The 17400-nt window shown below is 38.0% G+C and overlaps 1 protein-coding gene across 3 annotated transcripts in view; it reads left to right on the top strand.

The window, feature by feature from the left end:
* Positions 1 to 12794, top strand: part of ZFC3H1 (zinc finger C3H1-type containing) — a 42571-nt gene extending 29777 nt beyond the window's left edge. For 2 of the 3 annotated variants that reach the window (XM_082485086.1, XM_082485085.1), the window contains exons 24-35: positions 1139 to 1376; positions 2200 to 2305; positions 2383 to 2581; positions 2980 to 3074; positions 4072 to 4182; positions 6488 to 6592; positions 6683 to 6848; positions 7601 to 7701; positions 8861 to 8962; positions 9566 to 9605; positions 11758 to 11820; positions 11946 to 12794. In XM_082485086.1, coding sequence (XP_082341212.1) covers positions 1139 to 1376; positions 2200 to 2305; positions 2383 to 2581; positions 2980 to 3074; positions 4072 to 4182; positions 6488 to 6592; positions 6683 to 6848; positions 7601 to 7701; positions 8861 to 8962; positions 9566 to 9605; positions 11758 to 11820; positions 11946 to 12083 — 1464 coding nt within the window. In that variant the 3' untranslated portion in view covers positions 12084 to 12794. Of the gene's footprint in view, positions 1 to 1138; positions 1377 to 2199; positions 2306 to 2382; positions 2582 to 2979; positions 3075 to 4071; positions 4183 to 6487; positions 6593 to 6682; positions 6849 to 7600; positions 7702 to 8860; positions 9030 to 9565; positions 9662 to 11757; positions 11821 to 11945 lie in introns of those variants that run through there. The other variant, XR_014269302.1, reaches the window with a different exon arrangement.
* Positions 12795 to 17400: the final 4606 nt, after the last annotated feature.

The raw sequence follows: 17400 nt of genomic DNA, 5'->3' as shown, positions 1-17400 counted from the left end.
ATGTATATGGGGGGGGAATAACATGGGTTGGTTTCCCTTACCTTTCCCATCATAACCAAACCTTTTTTGTTTTTTTATATTAATCTGAAATGTGTAGTTGAAAACAATTTCTTCAAGACATTCTTTAACCATATTTAAGTGAAGATAATTTCCAAGTAATAGCTACTTCGGAGTAAGTAGTAATGTGTCTCTTTGAAAACTTGAAAGCAAATTTTCTGAAGTAAGTATTTTGAAGGGTGAATAAATCAAATGTTTTTGAAAATTCAAGTTTTTGCCTATTATAGGGCAAGTGTCCTGCCGAATTTTGCCTAAATTTGCAATTTCATTCCCTTAAAAGTGCATTCTTTGATTGTATTGCGTTTATCTAGAAAAATGCTGGCACATAGCTAGCTGTGAGATTCTGTTCTGTTTTAGGAGCAATTGTGTTTAGACTTTGTCTAATTGCATGCTGTAATGGTTTTATTAGGGATCTGCCAGTTTAACTGGGCTATTCTAGTTTCACATATGACTGGTAGGAAAACTTGAAGCAGTATCCTTGTTCTCAGTAACATTTCCAACACATTTTTTTTAAAAACCAATAAGTCTAAGATGGTGGTGTTTTCAGTAGACTTGGATAGCTGTAACTTAGTAGCTGTATAACTAGAACTTAATTAAAAAAAAAAAAAAAAACAACAAAATGAAAAAAAAAAAAAACAACCAAAAACCAAACAACAAAACCAAAAAGCCAACAAACGAAAATCCCCCAAACCAAAAACCCAGTAGGATATAGCAAGCTGAATCCATCTTGTAGATGAGTTGTCTCTAGAGCTAACGTATTATTCTTATGCAACTGGAAGTAAGCAGAAAAATGGAACACATGTTGGGAGATGTATGTTTTCAGAGTCTATCTCCATTCACTTCTCAAAATAACAATCTTCTACAGTTTTTCTAAACCTGTTACTAGAAATTATGCATAGGATTTCAATACAGTCACACATTCACATAAGCCAAATATGATTGACATAAAGAATTAGTTCCTGTCTTTTCTATGGAAAAGATTTGAAAAATATTAAAACTTGCTCTTCTGGTTTCCTTGTCTCATTCTTAGAATTTAAAGATTTTATGGTTGAAATACACTGTATTTCTTTATACTTTACAGAATGCTTTAAAATCAGCAAATGAAAAGATGATATCACAACGCCTTAGTGTAAGTGACCGTTGCTTGGCTTGGCTGGCTTACATACATCTAACTGAATTTGGAATTCTCCCAGTTAAGTTCTATGATCCAGCTAACGTCAGTCCTTCAAGGATCATGAACAAAGAGCCATTTTTAATGCCATGGCAAACAGTTCAAGATGTGAAGACCGATCCTGATATGCTGCTAGCTATGTTTGAAGGTAAGGTTAGGGAGGTAAACTACTTAATGTGTTGCTCACTTGTAAATCAAGAAATATTTTCCAACTTCTGGAATTTCAAGGCAGTGCAATACTGCTGATGAGTACGTTAAGCACGTTAAGCCATTGGGATTAATCCAGTGGTTATTTCATCTTGATTTGAACAGACCAGTGAGGAAAGTCCATGTTCTCAGGTACTTAATACACAAAAATTGAACTCTTGACTTGCGGTGCTACCAGAGGTAGACTTTAATAGCATTTTATAAATGTCAGTACTTGGTGTGATAGCCAGCAGCAGTATTGAATTGCCACTGAGAATATATGTGTGCTGCAGATGGTAATGCAGTGTAGAAATACTCAAGAAGTGATTGAGTAGCTATCTGTGGGAGTGAAGGTAGTCTAGCCATGGTAACAGGGTGTTCATTATTGAGTAGTGTTTTATTACGCTGAGAAGAAAAATAATATTCTGTATTACCTTTTCTTTCAATAGCTTTCAGGGCTGTGGTGGAAATCCTGGAGTGTAGTTTTAAATGTAGTGATATACTGCTGTCTGTAAAGTGATTTTAATACTTCATTGGTAGGATGTTTCCCATATTTTAAATGAACAAGGGATGAAACTTCTGAAAGGCTTTTGTCTATGCGCTGTGGTGAGAAGTGTTAAAAAAGCTTTTCCAAAGATGGTCATCTTCCTTTTTTTAATAATTTGCAACAGCAGCACTTTCAGAAATATCTTTCCACACTTACATATTTTTATTATGTTAAAGCTTCAAAAAACTTTGACATTATTTGAAGTCTAAAGGCTTGATTTTATACTTTTGTTTTGAAGATGCTGTCAAAACATGTACTGATGAAAGCCTTGAGGCTGACAAAAGAATAGCTATCTGCTTTCCTCTCTACAGAAACATGATAGCTTTGCTGAAACTTCTTGAAAGGTAAGTTGTTTCAAGACATTTTTAGTTGGAGTACTCAACTCTGCTTTTTTGAAAACTTACCTTTACTTTTCTTTCAGGTGGGATTCTGCTACAGAACTTTGTAGATCTTTATTGGAGCTCTGCCCTAACAACTGTCAGCTCTTGGAGAGTTTGGCCACCTTGTATTTGCAGATGGAGCAGAGTGACAATGCCTACAAAGTGTGGATTGGAGCATTTGAGAAGTATCCTCAGAATGCAGAGATTTTTTATCAGTTGTGTAAATTCCTTGTTTCACAGGTAATACTCTACTCCAAAACTCATTTTGTTGGTCTGCTGGATTTATAGTTTGGGGTTTGTGTCTTGTTTCAAACACTTAGCAAATTGATTAATCTTCATGATACTTTTGTAATGTCTAGTTCTCTTTTATATCGAGGAGAAAAATAGGATTGGCAAGATTAGTGACATGATTAAAGATAAAGGGATTGCGTAAAATAATACACTTATAGTTCAAATTGTTCTAATCCAGTGTTTATATCCTTATGCAAGAATAGATGTTAACAATAAACCCTGTAATATGTTTTCAGCTTTTTTCTGCTACATGCTGACTGACCCAGTTAGATTTCATTCTTGAGAGAATTACGTTTTCAGGTTGATGTCTGATTTTATTTTTTTTTAAAATAAAACCTCCAAAACAGGAAAAGTCAAGCAGTATTCTTCCACTGTTGCAAGATTTTGTGGCAGCTTTCTTTGAGAATACATGTCAACAGCACAGTCCCATGGATCTCTTAAGGTATACTTAGAATATTTTTTTTTCTATTTAAATTTCAGTTATATTGGTATTTTTCTTGAAAAGCAAGGCAGTCTAGAAATTTTTAAACTCCTCTATTTTTAGCTTGGCATGTTTTGCTAAAACGTCAATAAATTATGATTTGGTAGCTTATAAGGTTTATATATACACTAAAATTTAAAACCAGCAGCATTTAAAGATGAAAGAGCCAGCAAGGTTAATGTCTGGATTTGGGGGATGAAAGTCAGTCATATGTATGCCAAAGTTGGTTGTGTGTCTTTTGTGTGTGTGTGTTTTTTGGTTTGTTTTTTTTTTTTTTTTTTTTTTCCAAAAGCTAGGAGCCTAAAATTGCATATCTAAAATACTATATTTAGGCACTTGCAAAAGACCTTAATCCAGATGTCCAGCATGCTATTAATCAGCAGATTGTTATTGCTGAAAAAGCAAAAGGTTGTATTTAGCCTGCTGGTTTTCCACTCGAATTTTAGCATGTAATCGAGAGACTCATCAAAATTTTGAAATATGGAAGTTCCCTATAGTCAAAATAGGTGCCTCTGAAGGCCTTCAGAGGAAGACCTTCTGTACTAAAGTTTATGTAGATAAGGCTTTGAAATGTTTTTATCTCCAAGTTAGGTGTTAATTTTATTCATGCTTACGTTTGTTTAAATTACTGTTTACAGTGCTGCAATGCTGTGTAGCTGTCTGTAGGTGGATGATTCAACCTTACTACTTGTGTTTTTGGGTGGTGGGGAAGTCTGAGATAGGAAGGAACATTTAACTTGGTACATAATGAGGGAGTAAATGTTTTCTGTGTGAACTGTTTCTGTATTTCCATATAATGTTTTCTGTATAAATTTTATCTGGAGTTAAACAAAAATCTAGAAAAAGTGCATTTTTTTTAATATGTCCCGTGAGCTGGATTTTGGAACTGAATGTTACATGCACATAGGTGTCTTCCATGTAGAGGGATATTCTCTACTACTACTTTTTTATCTTGTAGGTATCTCTTGAATTTTCCAATGCCAATTGAATTTACATCACCTCTCTATAAAGAACATCTTACAGATGATGTTGTAAACCAGCAAATCCCATATCTGTGGCAGATCTACTGGTGAGACTTTCTAAACTATTTCTGAGAAACAGCTATCGGGTCTGTGTAAATTGCTTTTTCAAAAGCAAAACATTTCGTTATTTGCCTAAGGGTGTATCACTTTGGGTTCTTTCAATAAATGATCTGCCAGGCCTTAGAGAACCTACCTGCCTGCTGCACAACAGAGACAATTTTATTGCATGTCAGTTTACATTCTCCACTTGAGAAATCTTTCAGAAACTTTGCCCTATGGCAACAGTAACAGGTGTGTTCATCTCACAAAATTATTTTTTTTTTTGTTTTACTTTTGTTTTGGGTTGCTGCTGCTAGTAGTGGTGTTCTTTCTGGCTTTCAATTGTCTCCCTTTTGTTTTACAATCTTTCCCTCGCTCTGTTGAAATTTGTTTAGCCCTGGTCTCCTCACCTTCCTTCTGCTCACTGTTTCAGCTATTTACAGAGCTACTATCAACAGGCTCTAAGAGTTGGAATTAGCCACAGATGCCCCTCTGTAGCCAAGTAATACAGGAAAGTGATCTTTTCCTCTGCAAGAGACTGCAAAGGTGACAGATCCTTGTCATGTGTACACAATCTCTTTTTTTGTTTCTTCCACCATTCCTTTTGACAGCAGCAATATCCAGGATTGGCAAGCAGCAATTTATTAGCCACCTATAACTTATACCAGTATAACTGTGGTTACTGGGATGTTGATTTAGTTGTTTAAGAAGTTTACCACTTCATGGTCTGGGTCTGTCAGTCTTCACAAATAGCTATTTGGCTTTCCAGATAAGTAAAGGGGCAAAAGATGATAATGCTTCAAATACTGAGTGTGGACTCCTCAGAACTCCAGCACTGTTGCTTATAGTTTTTAATTGGTGGACAACTTATGAACAGGTAAAACATATAAAGATTTTCTTGAAAACCATATAAGGTTTAGATTAAGCTATCTTAATGATTTCTTTTGATATTGTCCATTAATACCAATATAGATAAATTGTTTCTTAGAAAATACCTCTTCGCAAGTTCAACTTAAGTTTGGTACTTGCACAGTAGAAACATTGTTAGAAAAGCACTTGAGGTCACTGTTTAGTCATTAGGAACCTTAACTTAAGCTCAGATGTACCTGCTCCGAAGAGGAAAATTAGTGTTCTTGAAATAAGTACCTAAATTACTTTCAGAGCTAATAATTGAATGTTTCTGTGGTTGAGGTTTGCTACAGTAAATGGCTAAGTATTTGGGCCTATGTATCTGCCTTTCCCTTTGTCGGGTACAGAGAACAAAAAATGTAAGTTCACTTACTAAATGAAAACAGTCAGATTGAAATCACCGAAGCCTCAAAGCTCAAGGAACAATGTTTTACTTGGAAGGATCATTATGTGTACACATGTGTATGTGTGTGCACAAATGTATACACACTTTTTTAGAAAGACTAACAAATTGGCAATTCAGTTTATAGCTCTTGGGGAAAGGAGGAGCAGAATCAGGCACTCTGATTATGTGACCGTAGTCAGGAGGGTTCTGTAGCAAGGAAGCAACATCAGCCCTATCCTATTTTGCGTTTCTGTAGTCATCATCTTCATGAAGGTTGGTTTGGTTGGTTCCCCCCCCCCCCCGTATGACTTACTGAAAGTCTTACTGTTTTTTTCACCATTACTCTACACTTTAAAATAAGGATTGTTCACTGAATCTTGGTCAAAAAATGTGTCTACTTCTGTCTTTGAGGTCCTCTGTGTTGGTCTGACCATGTGTTTGTTTGAGGGGCTGTGGAACAAAATTGAGGGAGTGTTTTACTATTCTGTTTTGTGTGTGTTTTTTTTTGTTTTTTTTGTTTTTTTTTTTTTTTTTTTTTACATGATCACCATATTTTTACCCCAGATCCCTAGTAATATTTGTTCAGACAGTTCCTTTTGTTGCTACATTCTGATAACCATTTCTCAAGTGGTTTTAATCTGACTTCAAAGTCTACTGTTCTGGAGCTTTCCAAACAGAAGTTCAAGGCATGTCTCCCTTCTGTAGCAGTCAAAGCATCCTTATTATAATGATTAGTAAAAGGTTACTTCACAAGAGTAGAAGACAATTTGTAATACTTCTATTTAAGTTGAGTTGCATTTTAAATTGCATGGTTTCTGTATTATTCCTTATTATCTGCAGTTGAGGTTTACCCATTTTAATAAGTTGACTTATACATTAGTCCATAATGTTACTAAACTGAAAACACTTTTTTTTTTTCTTGCATCTCAGAATGGGAAGTTCTTCATTGTTTCTTACTCTTAATATGTAAGAACATGCATTGTTTATGACATAAACGCTTTAACTTTTAATATAAACAGTTTGTTCCAGTCTCTTCATGCAAGTGTTGGTGAAGCACTGGATGCTTATGAAGCAGCTCTGGGGGCAGTGATGCATCAGGAAACTGTCCAGAACATCTGGCTGGAGTAAGTTCTTAAGGAAGAATAGTAAATTAATCTCAAAACTATTAAGTGAAGGCTACCAGAACCATCTATCTTTCTTTTTTTTTCTTCCAGTTACCTTGTTTTTATCAATAGCAAAGTTGTTGGATCCAACAACAAAGTTCAAGAATTCAAGCTTTTTACTGACCTAGTGAACAGATGTCTGGTTACAGTCCCCACACGATACCCAATTCCTTTTAGTACTGCTGATTATTGGACCAATTATGAGTTTCATAATAAGGTAAAAATGTGTCTGTGGACAGTTTTAATTAACGAAAGAGACTGATGACCTTTTAGCAGGTACCTGTAATTTACTTGTTCGAATACAGCACCAGTAGTATATGAACACAGAACTAGGAATTAGTAGAAAAAGAAACGAGTATCTGAGGTGAGTAGTGTTCTGAACAGAAGACTTCTCTAGCAGTGACCTTTTGAATAAAACGTGCGTGAGGCAAAGAGAAACTTTGTTATGGCATGCTTTAAAGTTGTGAATACAGCTGCTAATGACAAACTATTCTTTCCTAGAGAAAAGAGAAAATGTGTAAGGGAGGGAAGAGATGGTTGAGCAAGAGGGGTCTGCAGAGCTGTAACACTGGCAGATGGAAACAGTATTTAAGCTGTCAGTTTTGATCATAGAAGTTACAGTGGTTGAGAAACAGAAGAAATAAAGTAGACGCGGGAGTAAAAACAAGTTGAGCACTTATAGACAGAATAAAACGAATAGAAATCCTGGTTCCCATTTTGCTAACATCCAGTGCATTTCTCTTTACTCCCTAAGTGCAGGCTAGAAAGACTAAAATATGGGGTGTTAGCAACTTGACGCTAACTTTTTATTACACAAATTGATTTCTGTGCCCTTGAGGGATAAGGTTTGTAGTTGATAAGGTTTGTAGGTGGTAACTCACTTTAGTCATGGTCATAGTTTCATTCCATTATTCTTAGCAAACTTAGACAGCTATAAAGTGGATTAATGTTATAATTCAAATTCTACAGGTAATTCTTTTTTATTTGAGCTGCATTCCAAAATCTCAACATTCCAAAACTTTGGAACGGTTTTGTTCTACCATGCCTGCTAATCCTGGACTTGCACTGAGGTATGTGAAAATACTTGTAATCAAGACAAACAGCTGGTTAACATAACTACTGTTTTTTGGGCAAGACACGCATGATTTGCTTTCTACTACAAAAATAAAACTCTTCTTCCGTTATTGCATGTTGCTTGAGGCGTATTGTGCCTTCTGACATCATCTCAATCTTTTTTTTATTTGACAGGGTTCTGTTCTATCTTCAGAAAGGTTATAATTATACAGGAATTAAGTCTGCATTGTACATGATGAGTACAAATGATCAAAACTTCAAGTGTGTAGAGAAATGTCAGATATCTGTTAAAATCGTGTTGTTACTTAATGATCTACTAAATGCATAGTTCCAGCACAGAACAAATAAAAATGGATACGCTAGTGTGGAACAGTGCTACCTTAAGGCTTAACTTGACATTTATTTAGCAAAGATAAACCATTCTTTGAAAAAAATCTTATGGGAAACAAAAACAGTTAATGTAAGCGTTGTACTGATTCTTACTTGAACAGTATTTTAAACTGTACTCTTCCAAGATTAGAGAGTCCATGCTTTACCATATTCAGCTGCTGTGAATTCATGAACATTTGATTAAATAATTTTGAAAAGTCCCCAAATGATTACTGTTCGTCATCAACAGTGATCCCAAAGAATTCAAAGCAAGACTTTCAAGTATGTGTGGTTGGGGGTGTGGGAGGGTATGACACACCTGCCTATGGCACACAAAGTTAAATGGCTGCATTTTAAACCAAGTTGCGATTCTGTCTAGATGGAACTTGCAGCTTCCTTAGACAATGTTGACACTACATGAAATGGGTGAGCAGAACTGGCTGAACAGTATCTCCTAGCCACATGACCATAAAACTAATTAGCCTCCTTTCAAATATACGGTTACCTTGTGCATGCTAAAAATGGATCTTGTAATGTGCCAAGATCATATTTTCTCTCTGATTTCACACTTAGTTATTCTCTGAAAGTATATCTTGACTTTTTTTCTTTTGTTCCGAGAGCATGTTAGTCAATATTGTATATGGTGGCTTGGGTCTTTTTCCTACTTGCAACCTTTGGCTTAGATTAGGTATAATATATTTTGTGTGATGTGTTTGTATCTTTGGATTGCTTTTTTTATTCCCAGTGATTAGAGCAGTGTTCCTTTCCTATGAATGCCTTTTACAGACTGCTTCTGCGATACTGGGAGGAGAGCAATGTTCAAATTCTGAAACTGCAAGCCAAGATGTTTACATATAATATCCCAACATGCCTGGCCATCTGGAAAATGTAATGCAACAGTCATACATCTGTTTTCATAGATATTACTTTTGTTTATAAGGTTTACATCACAAAGGTAAATCTGAAATGTCCTTCCAATTGGGCTTATACTGGAAGTCTCCCTTTCATTAGCTTTTTGTTTAAACAGTAACTGTTTGCTACAACAGACAGAGGTACTGTCACTTCTTTAAAATGAGAAATGGAATTTCCCACTTGGGGAAATTTATGTGAATGGATAGTATGCAGATAAATGAATGATGTATTTACAAGTTGCCTTTTGAATTCAACTATTGACTTCTGTCTCCCCCTCTCTACCCTCCCCTTTATATATCACAATAGCAGTAATCTTCATTATCCAGTGATGCTGAACTGATCTTTTTCTTCAGTGTTTGTTCATAATGGGGAACCACTGAAATGTCTTGCTCATGTAAGGTTGTTTTTAAAAAATGGCTTTTTTTATCTTTTCACTGTAGATTAACATCATTGGAAGTTAGTCAGTTTCTTCTCAAGGAACTTGTAATTCCATTCCACATTCCACAGTCAGTATTCTGCCACTAATGGCATTTAAAAGCATTCAAGAATAAATATTTTTCATATATTTCTTTTCCTCAGAGCCATTGCTGCCGAATGCTTTCTAATGGGACAGAGAGAAGTAAGTCAACACAGCCTACTAAAATGAGTAATTAAACAATGCTGTAAAACTCCTCGTGCCTTGGCTTTACCCGAAGCAATAGTCATCTCTTAAACCCAAGATTTCTAGATAGTTGAAATACTCTATGTATGAACACCGAAGCGTTTGCCTCAAGTGTGAGAAATATCTTTGGCAATCAAGGTAGAATGGGTTCTATCATGATTACTTGTGCATACTGTTTGTGTGTATCTTTTCGTTACCGGGGGTGGGAGGGGCTGTATTTTTCTGTTTTTCTCCCACTTTTTCTTGGGGGTGTGTGGCTTTTTTTTTTTTTTTTTTTAAACCTGGAGGAGATTGCTAGTGCTTAAAAGACAGTAGAGGGAAGGAAGGATTGTTGTGCTGGAAGATGCTAATGTTGGAAGGCTGGGTCTGCCAAGCCAATGTATGTAGACAGTTTGAGTACCTGACCCCACCAAAGGCATTGGTTCTTTTTCTGCAAAAATAACAAATTCACTCATTGGTACTTTGGGGAGGGAAATATTTTTATCACTCTGTATATAAATCCAAGAGGGTTTGGGCACAGCAACTGAGTCGCTTTTCAGTTCAGACAGAATGGATTTTCCTGATGGCGTTGCTGTCACCTTCAAAATATTGTTCTGCCTGTGGAAAGATGCTGTGTGTTGGGAGCATCACGAGGCCCTGGCTTTGTGTTGCCACTTGCTTGTGGTGTTTCTGAGCTACTTCTCTGCTGTATCTTTTTTTTTTTTGTCGTTCTTGTTCTGGCTGATTCTCAGCATCCTTCTTTTCTGTTAGTCTTTCTTTGAAACTGTATTAAAGCTTTAACTGATTCATAAGGGCTAGCATGTTTATTGCTAGACTCACATAGGAAAATCTCTTCTTTTTTACTATCTCCCTAGAATGATTAAAAACAACACCCCCAAGCACACAGTTATTTGGTTTGTAAGATCAAATAGTTCAAAGTCAGGAGATATCAAAGGCATGGTTGCCTATTCAACCTTAATTCTGTCTCCATGTTGATGGTTTGGTGTAATCTGTAATTAGTCACAGATCCCTGCTTCAGTCATTGTATTAGATGGACTACATTTTAAGGCACTGCCTATAGTGAGGCTGGTGACTTAAAAGATCCCTGCTTTTTTTGGTTAGAAAGTTAGAAAAATGTATTTGAAATTAATGAAAAAGAGGCTCCTTAAAGAAAACGAACCAATTAGAATGAAGGTATATGTAAAACATTGTAGCTGGATTACACCCAGAAGAAATCTTGTGGTTTTCTTCTGCAACCACCTGACTAGCTATACTGCGTGGAATAAAATCTCTCAAGTAGGCATGGACAGTGCAGTTGGGGGGGGCTTAGTTTGGGATGTAGTGAGCACTTATAACTGTTTATGCAAATCAGTGGCTGTTCCATATAACTGAATTTTCTAGTAAACAGGTAGGATATTGTTTTAAAACTGAATTGTGATTCAGATTCCGTATTTCCTGTTCCTGGAGAACCCATCATTTATTCCGTTCAGAGGTCACATAAAGGTTTGCTAAAAGAATATGAAAATGCATATGAGTGTTTAAAATGTCAACAAATACCTCCCCTAATGAGACTCTGATAAAAGTTGGTACTTAGATACCGGTAGTTGAAGGAGACTTGAGTAAATACTTGCATTAAACATTTTGCTCCTCTATTTCCAACCATAAAACGGTAAACCCATTTTTTCTTTCTAGAGAGTTGGAAAGACACATGCTGATTGTTACAGCACAGATAGATGCTGAAGGAAAAAGCCTGTGAACCAGTTATTTTCATTACAGGGTTGGGATGGTATGCAATAAGCAAGACCTTGAGACTACATATTGAGTGGTGAAAGAGAAATATTCAGTAAGCTGCTTCATTCCCTGAGTGTGTTCCATCCTGTGCAATGAATGAGGCAAGAGTCTTGTGAAGAAAAATAGAATGTCCTCATGTAATTAATCATGTGCATACAAGGGTCAGAATTAAGGTCAGATATAAACTTGCCTTTGCTATTAGTAGCAATTTAATGCTTGACTTTGAAACTGTTAAAAAAGATATTTTTAAAAATTATTGCAAGAGATTTTTGTGCTTCAAATCACTCATTTTGAGTGCATGATGTTGTGCTGACTTTTAATATTTGTTTTTATTTTACAGGTCCATCATTTATATCAGAGAGCCCTTCAGAAGTTACCTCTATGTGCAACACTGTGGAAAGATGTAATGTTTTCTCCTTATGATTCAGTTTGAGGTTTTATATAAATTTTCTGCATATCCCATATCCATAGATGTGGTGATGCTCAAGCTCTGGCTAAATCTTATATCTGCTTCCCCATCTCTTACAGCAACTCTTGTTTGAAGCATCAGGAGGAGGTAAAACTGATAACCTGAGAAAACTAGTTTCCAAGTGCCAAGAGGTTGGAGTCAGCCTAGATGAGCTTTTAAATTTAAACACTTACAGAACAGAAAGCAAGAATCATTGAACGCTGGGTACGGTCAGCCCTAAGTCCTATTAAATGCCAAAATCAGTTGAATGATTCTTCAGGCTGATCCATGCCTAAGATCTGTGTAAGGCAGATGAGTATTCCTGAGCATATCGAGTCTCCGATCTGCTTTCCTTGAACCTGGAAACAATTAACATGACCTTCCTCTGGAAAAATGAACTCCCTGTCTGGCCTTGCTTCTGGGCCCTGCCAGATTCTCATAACGTCATGTACGTAAGTATAGTTAATCAAAATGACAGACATTATTTTTTTATGTTTTCTTTTTATTTTCTGTTTTCTTTGTTTTGCTGTTCCTGATTCACTTGACACTCTCGCTGATGCCTGAGAGATCTGTGTTTGGGATTAATTTACTGGGCTGTGTTTACAGTAAAAAGCAAGTAGTCCATTTTGGGTTTTTCCTTTTTTAAACCTTTTTTTGAGACTTTTTCATTACAGGATTTAAAACAAAAGCAGCCGCTCTTAAGGAAAGTGTAACTGCCGTGGCCACAAGTATGCTTCTTGCACTTGAAGGCTCTAAGAGGGTTGCTTACTGCCCTTTTCTGCATTGGACTCACGGCAGAGACTATTAAACTTGAAGATTAAAGAAACTATTGCAAATGCCAGTGCATCAGAACATAAGAGTGGTCAATTATGTGCAATTTTTTTGTAAAGAAATTTTAATTTATAATAAAGTTTAACAGTTTAAAGAAAGTTTAATATTGATTTGTTTTGTATTGGTACTACCTTGTAGTATTACAGGTGTTTCTACAGAGATATTTTCAATACAAGCTGACCTTTTAAAAAAAAATAATCTGTTGTCTTTTGTTATTTTGATCAAAAGGTGGTTGAGATGCCTATTGTGGGTGTAGAATAACTATATCACAATGGGTTTTTTCTTGCTCTTGCCTCAGGTACACAGATGTTTGTCCCATAACAACTATTCCTGTCAATAATTCCACTTTGGTAATGGAAAGTACATTTTATATTTTGTCCTCTTCACCATTAATGAAACGAGCCCCCCATTCCAAAGTCATGACACGTCCATTGCAGAGAGGTATGGTCAGCCCACTGAACCAGTGACAGGGCTGTTCACATCAGCTTGGCTTTCCACCTATTTCTCCATCTGTGCCAAATCATACCAAAAGATGGCTGTGGTACCTTTTCCACAGATGATTTATGAAGATGCCATGAAGACGGTGAACAAGTGGTCTTCGTGTTTGGGAATGAGGCAAAGTGGTTTGTGACTTATAACTTCCAGTAACTTTTAAAACCCTTACTTCATCTGAAGTTACACATGAAGCAGCTATCTTAAAGGGGAGAAAAGTGGGAAATACTGGTTTTCATCTGGGGGAATGGAGGGTGGTTCTGCACCTTAAGTCCTTTTAGACAACTCATATTTAAGCATAAATTGTAAAACTTAACTATGCCAAATACTACACACCCACTATCAGGAAAGCTGACTCAAGCCTGTTCTTCATGGTATTAGAATAGTATCCTGATTTTTCAACCTTGCATGTTACAGTTCAGAATGAAAAAGGCATAGACTGTAAAAGCACAGTATTTAATTCTTTTAATAAAACACTCCAAGAATGGTAAATGCTGGCTTACACATGCTGCCTAAATATTCTTTCAAACTTTGATAAAGTTAATTTTCTGCAGCAACCCCTAAACACCTGCAGTATTTATTCTAGTGTGATACCATTTTACCTATTCTGCTATTAAAAATAGAAAAGCTTAACACTGTCAAGGTTTACAGCACTTCCAATGCTGTCTTATGCATTCCCTAGCTTAGGCTTGTCTTGTACTTAGGACTGTTCCTTTGCTACCTTTCATGCCTTGCTGTACAGTGACTTTATAACAAAAGGCCCAGTGTCTCTTTCTAAGGAGACCTTAAGCTTTAAATTTTCATCAAGGATTAATCATAGGCACTCTGCCTTAATGGCTACTCACATACTTGGAGATAAGGGGAGGGGGATTAAAAAACCTCACAATATTCTGTCTTCGTTGCCCTTAATCCATATTGTTTTCATTAAAATACTCCCACTTTATATGTAGCCTTTTGACCCAATTTTGCTTGGCTTCATGGTATGTGAAAGTAGCTAATCATAATGGGAATTGTTCATTTAGGAGCTGAAATGAAGAAGTATGAGGAAGCTGTATATTCTTTTGAGCAGCACAGGCGGTGGTTTTTTTTCCCACCAAGCAAGAAACAAAATGCACTGCTGGGTAATGTCAGAACTGCCAGGAAGGATTTAGAGCTTCCATTGGCCTGCAGTAGCCCAGGAGGATTCAAGGCTAACAAAGAAGGCATACCGTTTAAGAAAGAAGGTGGGGTTTTTGTCTATTCCTTAACTTCAGGCATCATTCATGACAGCATTCTTTTTAGCACTGCATAGTCCAAGGTTCCTCATAGCTTCAATTCCACTCTTCAGTTTGTCTTAGAGCAAAGCATTGTCAGATGTTATCTCCATCTCTTCTCTGTCTCACTGTTTTGAGGTACCTCTGAAGGCTTTGCTCTGAGCTTGAGGCTGAGCCCTTACTTTTCACTGGGACTCACAAAAGAAGAATTTTTTTATCCCAGTGTCTCAAAGCTGAGCTGCCGTCAGCTGTGAAAGCAGGCCCCCCCAGCAAACAGGATTTCCATCACTAATGTTTATACAATTAGTGCTGTTCTGAGACACTGGGCTAGTACTGGGAGACACAGATATGGCTACACTGGTGTTGAATACAGTCATTCTGGCTAACTGTGCCATGGGTTTATCAGCTCTGAACGTTTGGCATTGGTATCTGTGGGTGCAGAAAGGGGGTGGGCTCTGATCTGATGCAAATCCCTAGTTAGCTGAGTAGACCGATGTCCCCATGGGGAGGAACATCTTATACTAGATTGGGTTGTTCAAAGCCTTGTCCAACCTGACCTTCAACACTTCCAGCAATGGGCCATCCACAGTTTCTCTGGGCAACCTTTTTCAGTGCCTCACCACACTCATCGTAAACAATTTCTTCCTTACGTCCAGTCTAAATGTACCCTCTTTCAGTTTAAAACCACTGCCCCTTGTCCTGTCACAACAGGCCTTGGAGTGAAGGGAGGGAAACCCAAGCCTCAGCTTAACTCATTAATTTATTCACAGCTTTTTCTGGTTGGGTTATATAAAACTGCACAGATACCAAAAATATAATCACATAAAGAATAGGGCTTTTTACCCAATTAAAACATGCTTCCTCCTGTTCTTCCATGCTGACAATAGCCTGCTACCTTTACTTTTTGAAGTACTGATTTACATTGAGACAAGAGGTGTTAGAGCTGTGCATCAGAACCTGACCAGTACCTACAAGCATAAGTGGATGTCGGTGTTCGATACTAAAGGTTTCACAACCAATTTCTCTCTTATCTGATAACCCACTTAAAAGCCGCTGCAATGTTGTCGATCCCATACCAAGTTAGGTGTCCGTAAGGAAGCTAGACTCGCAGAAGTGCATGGGGGGAAGATGCAGAGTTCTTCCATGGACAATGGTTATGGGAAGTGGCAAGTCGTCCTCATAGAGAAGCTGATGAAGTATGGACTGAATGAGCAGGCAATGAGGTAGACCGAAAACTGGCTCAAAAGCTGGATCCAGTTGGCGGTCACCAGTAGTACCGAGTCTAGTTGGAGGTTAGTCACTACTGCTGTAGCCAAAGGGTCAATATGGGGTCCAGTCCTGTTAAATTATCTGGATGATGGGGCAGGGTGTACCCACAGCGCATTTGCTGATGATACAAAATTGTGAGGAGTGACTGATATGCCAGAGGGTCATGCTGCCATCCAGACAGACCTCAACAGGCTGGAGAAATGGGGCAACAGGAACCTTGTGAAGTTCAACAAAGGGATGTGCAAAGTCCCACACTTGGGGACCGGGCACCAGTACCGGGCTGGAAAACATCTTTGTAGAAAAGGACTTGGGGGTCCTGGTGGACACCAAATTGAACATGAGCAAACAATTCACCTGTGGCAAAGGCAGCCGACAGCCTCCTGTACTCCATTAGGAAGACCATTGCCAGAAGGTCCAGGGGAGGTGATATTTCTCCTCAGCGCTGATGAGGCTACAGGTGGAGTGATGTGTCCTGGTCTGGCTCCCCACTACAAGAGAGGTATGAAGCTACTGGAGCCCACTGAATGGCCACGAAGATAATTAAGGGACTGGAGCAACTCACATATAAGGAAAGGCTGTGAGAGCTGGGACTCTTCAGCCTGAAGAAGGCTTGGGAGAAGATTTTAACAATGTGTACAAAAGGAGGGTGTAAAGAGCCAAGCTCTTCTTAGTGGTGCCCAGTGACAGGAGTAGAAACAATGGGCACAAACTGAAACAGGATGTTTTGGCTAAATATCAGGAAATGCTTTTTAACTGTGCCAGTGACTGAGCACTGGCACAGGTTGGCCAGAGAGGTGGTTGAGTCTCCATCCTTGAAAACATTCAAAAACTGGACATGGTCCTGGGCAACTGGCTGTAGGTGGCCCTGCTTGATCAGGGGGTTGGACCAGGTGACTCCCAGAGGCCCCTTCCAGCCTCAACCATTCTGGGATTCCGTCATGTTCCTGGTATACATTAAATTTCCGTGTGCTTTCACCACCTTTGTCTAATCAGCTGCACCTGGCCCCTAATTGCCTTCACAGTCCTTTAGTCAAGGGTGAAAAGCATGGAGCCAGGCCAGCCACCTGGGTTCTTTCCTACCATCCTTGGCTGAGACACAGCTGTGGGCATGCGATCTTTTGCACTTGACTAACTTTGTTTGTAAATACTTCTTTAGCTTAGTGTATACAGTAGCGTAAGAGCTAGCTACGGACTTTATAGAGTTGCTTTAGTGCTTTTATTGAGGCGTTCTCCCACTGCCCGCCCTTTGTTTTATATAGTCAGTACAGGGATTGCAGTTACTGATGGAGACTTCCCGCCCAGCTTTATTCTTTCTGGAGGTAACTATGGACTTCAATGAAAGATGTATTTTAGTTCTTGTTTAGGTGAGCGGCGGAAACAAAACATTAATGGTTTAAATCGAGAAGACTAAGGGTGCTTGTTGATCTTGCACAGCAGGTGGTTGAGACCCTGCCTCAGACCTGCGAGAGTCGGGCGTAGAACTGGCTTGCTCTCCAAATCCTTCAGGCATATTGCTTGTGCACCTGTGCTGGTGCTGCCCTCCGTGCTCATTAACTGCTACTCAAAGGAGTAGCTAACTTCTCAAAGTGACAATTTCCCACCAAACATTAGAAATTCACATAATCTCCAGAGGAGCTACCCGAAAAATGGCAGTGAAAACTTCCACATCCTCCAGCTTTCCTCAAGACGA

Source organism: Vanellus vanellus (genome assembly GCF_965231255.1).
Source record: "Vanellus vanellus genome assembly, chromosome: 1".
In the NCBI taxonomy this organism is placed as follows: Eukaryota; Metazoa; Chordata; class Aves; order Charadriiformes; family Charadriidae; genus Vanellus; species Vanellus vanellus.
The sequence above is the reverse complement of the archived record's forward strand: the minus strand, read 5'-3'. Positions and strand labels throughout refer to the sequence as shown.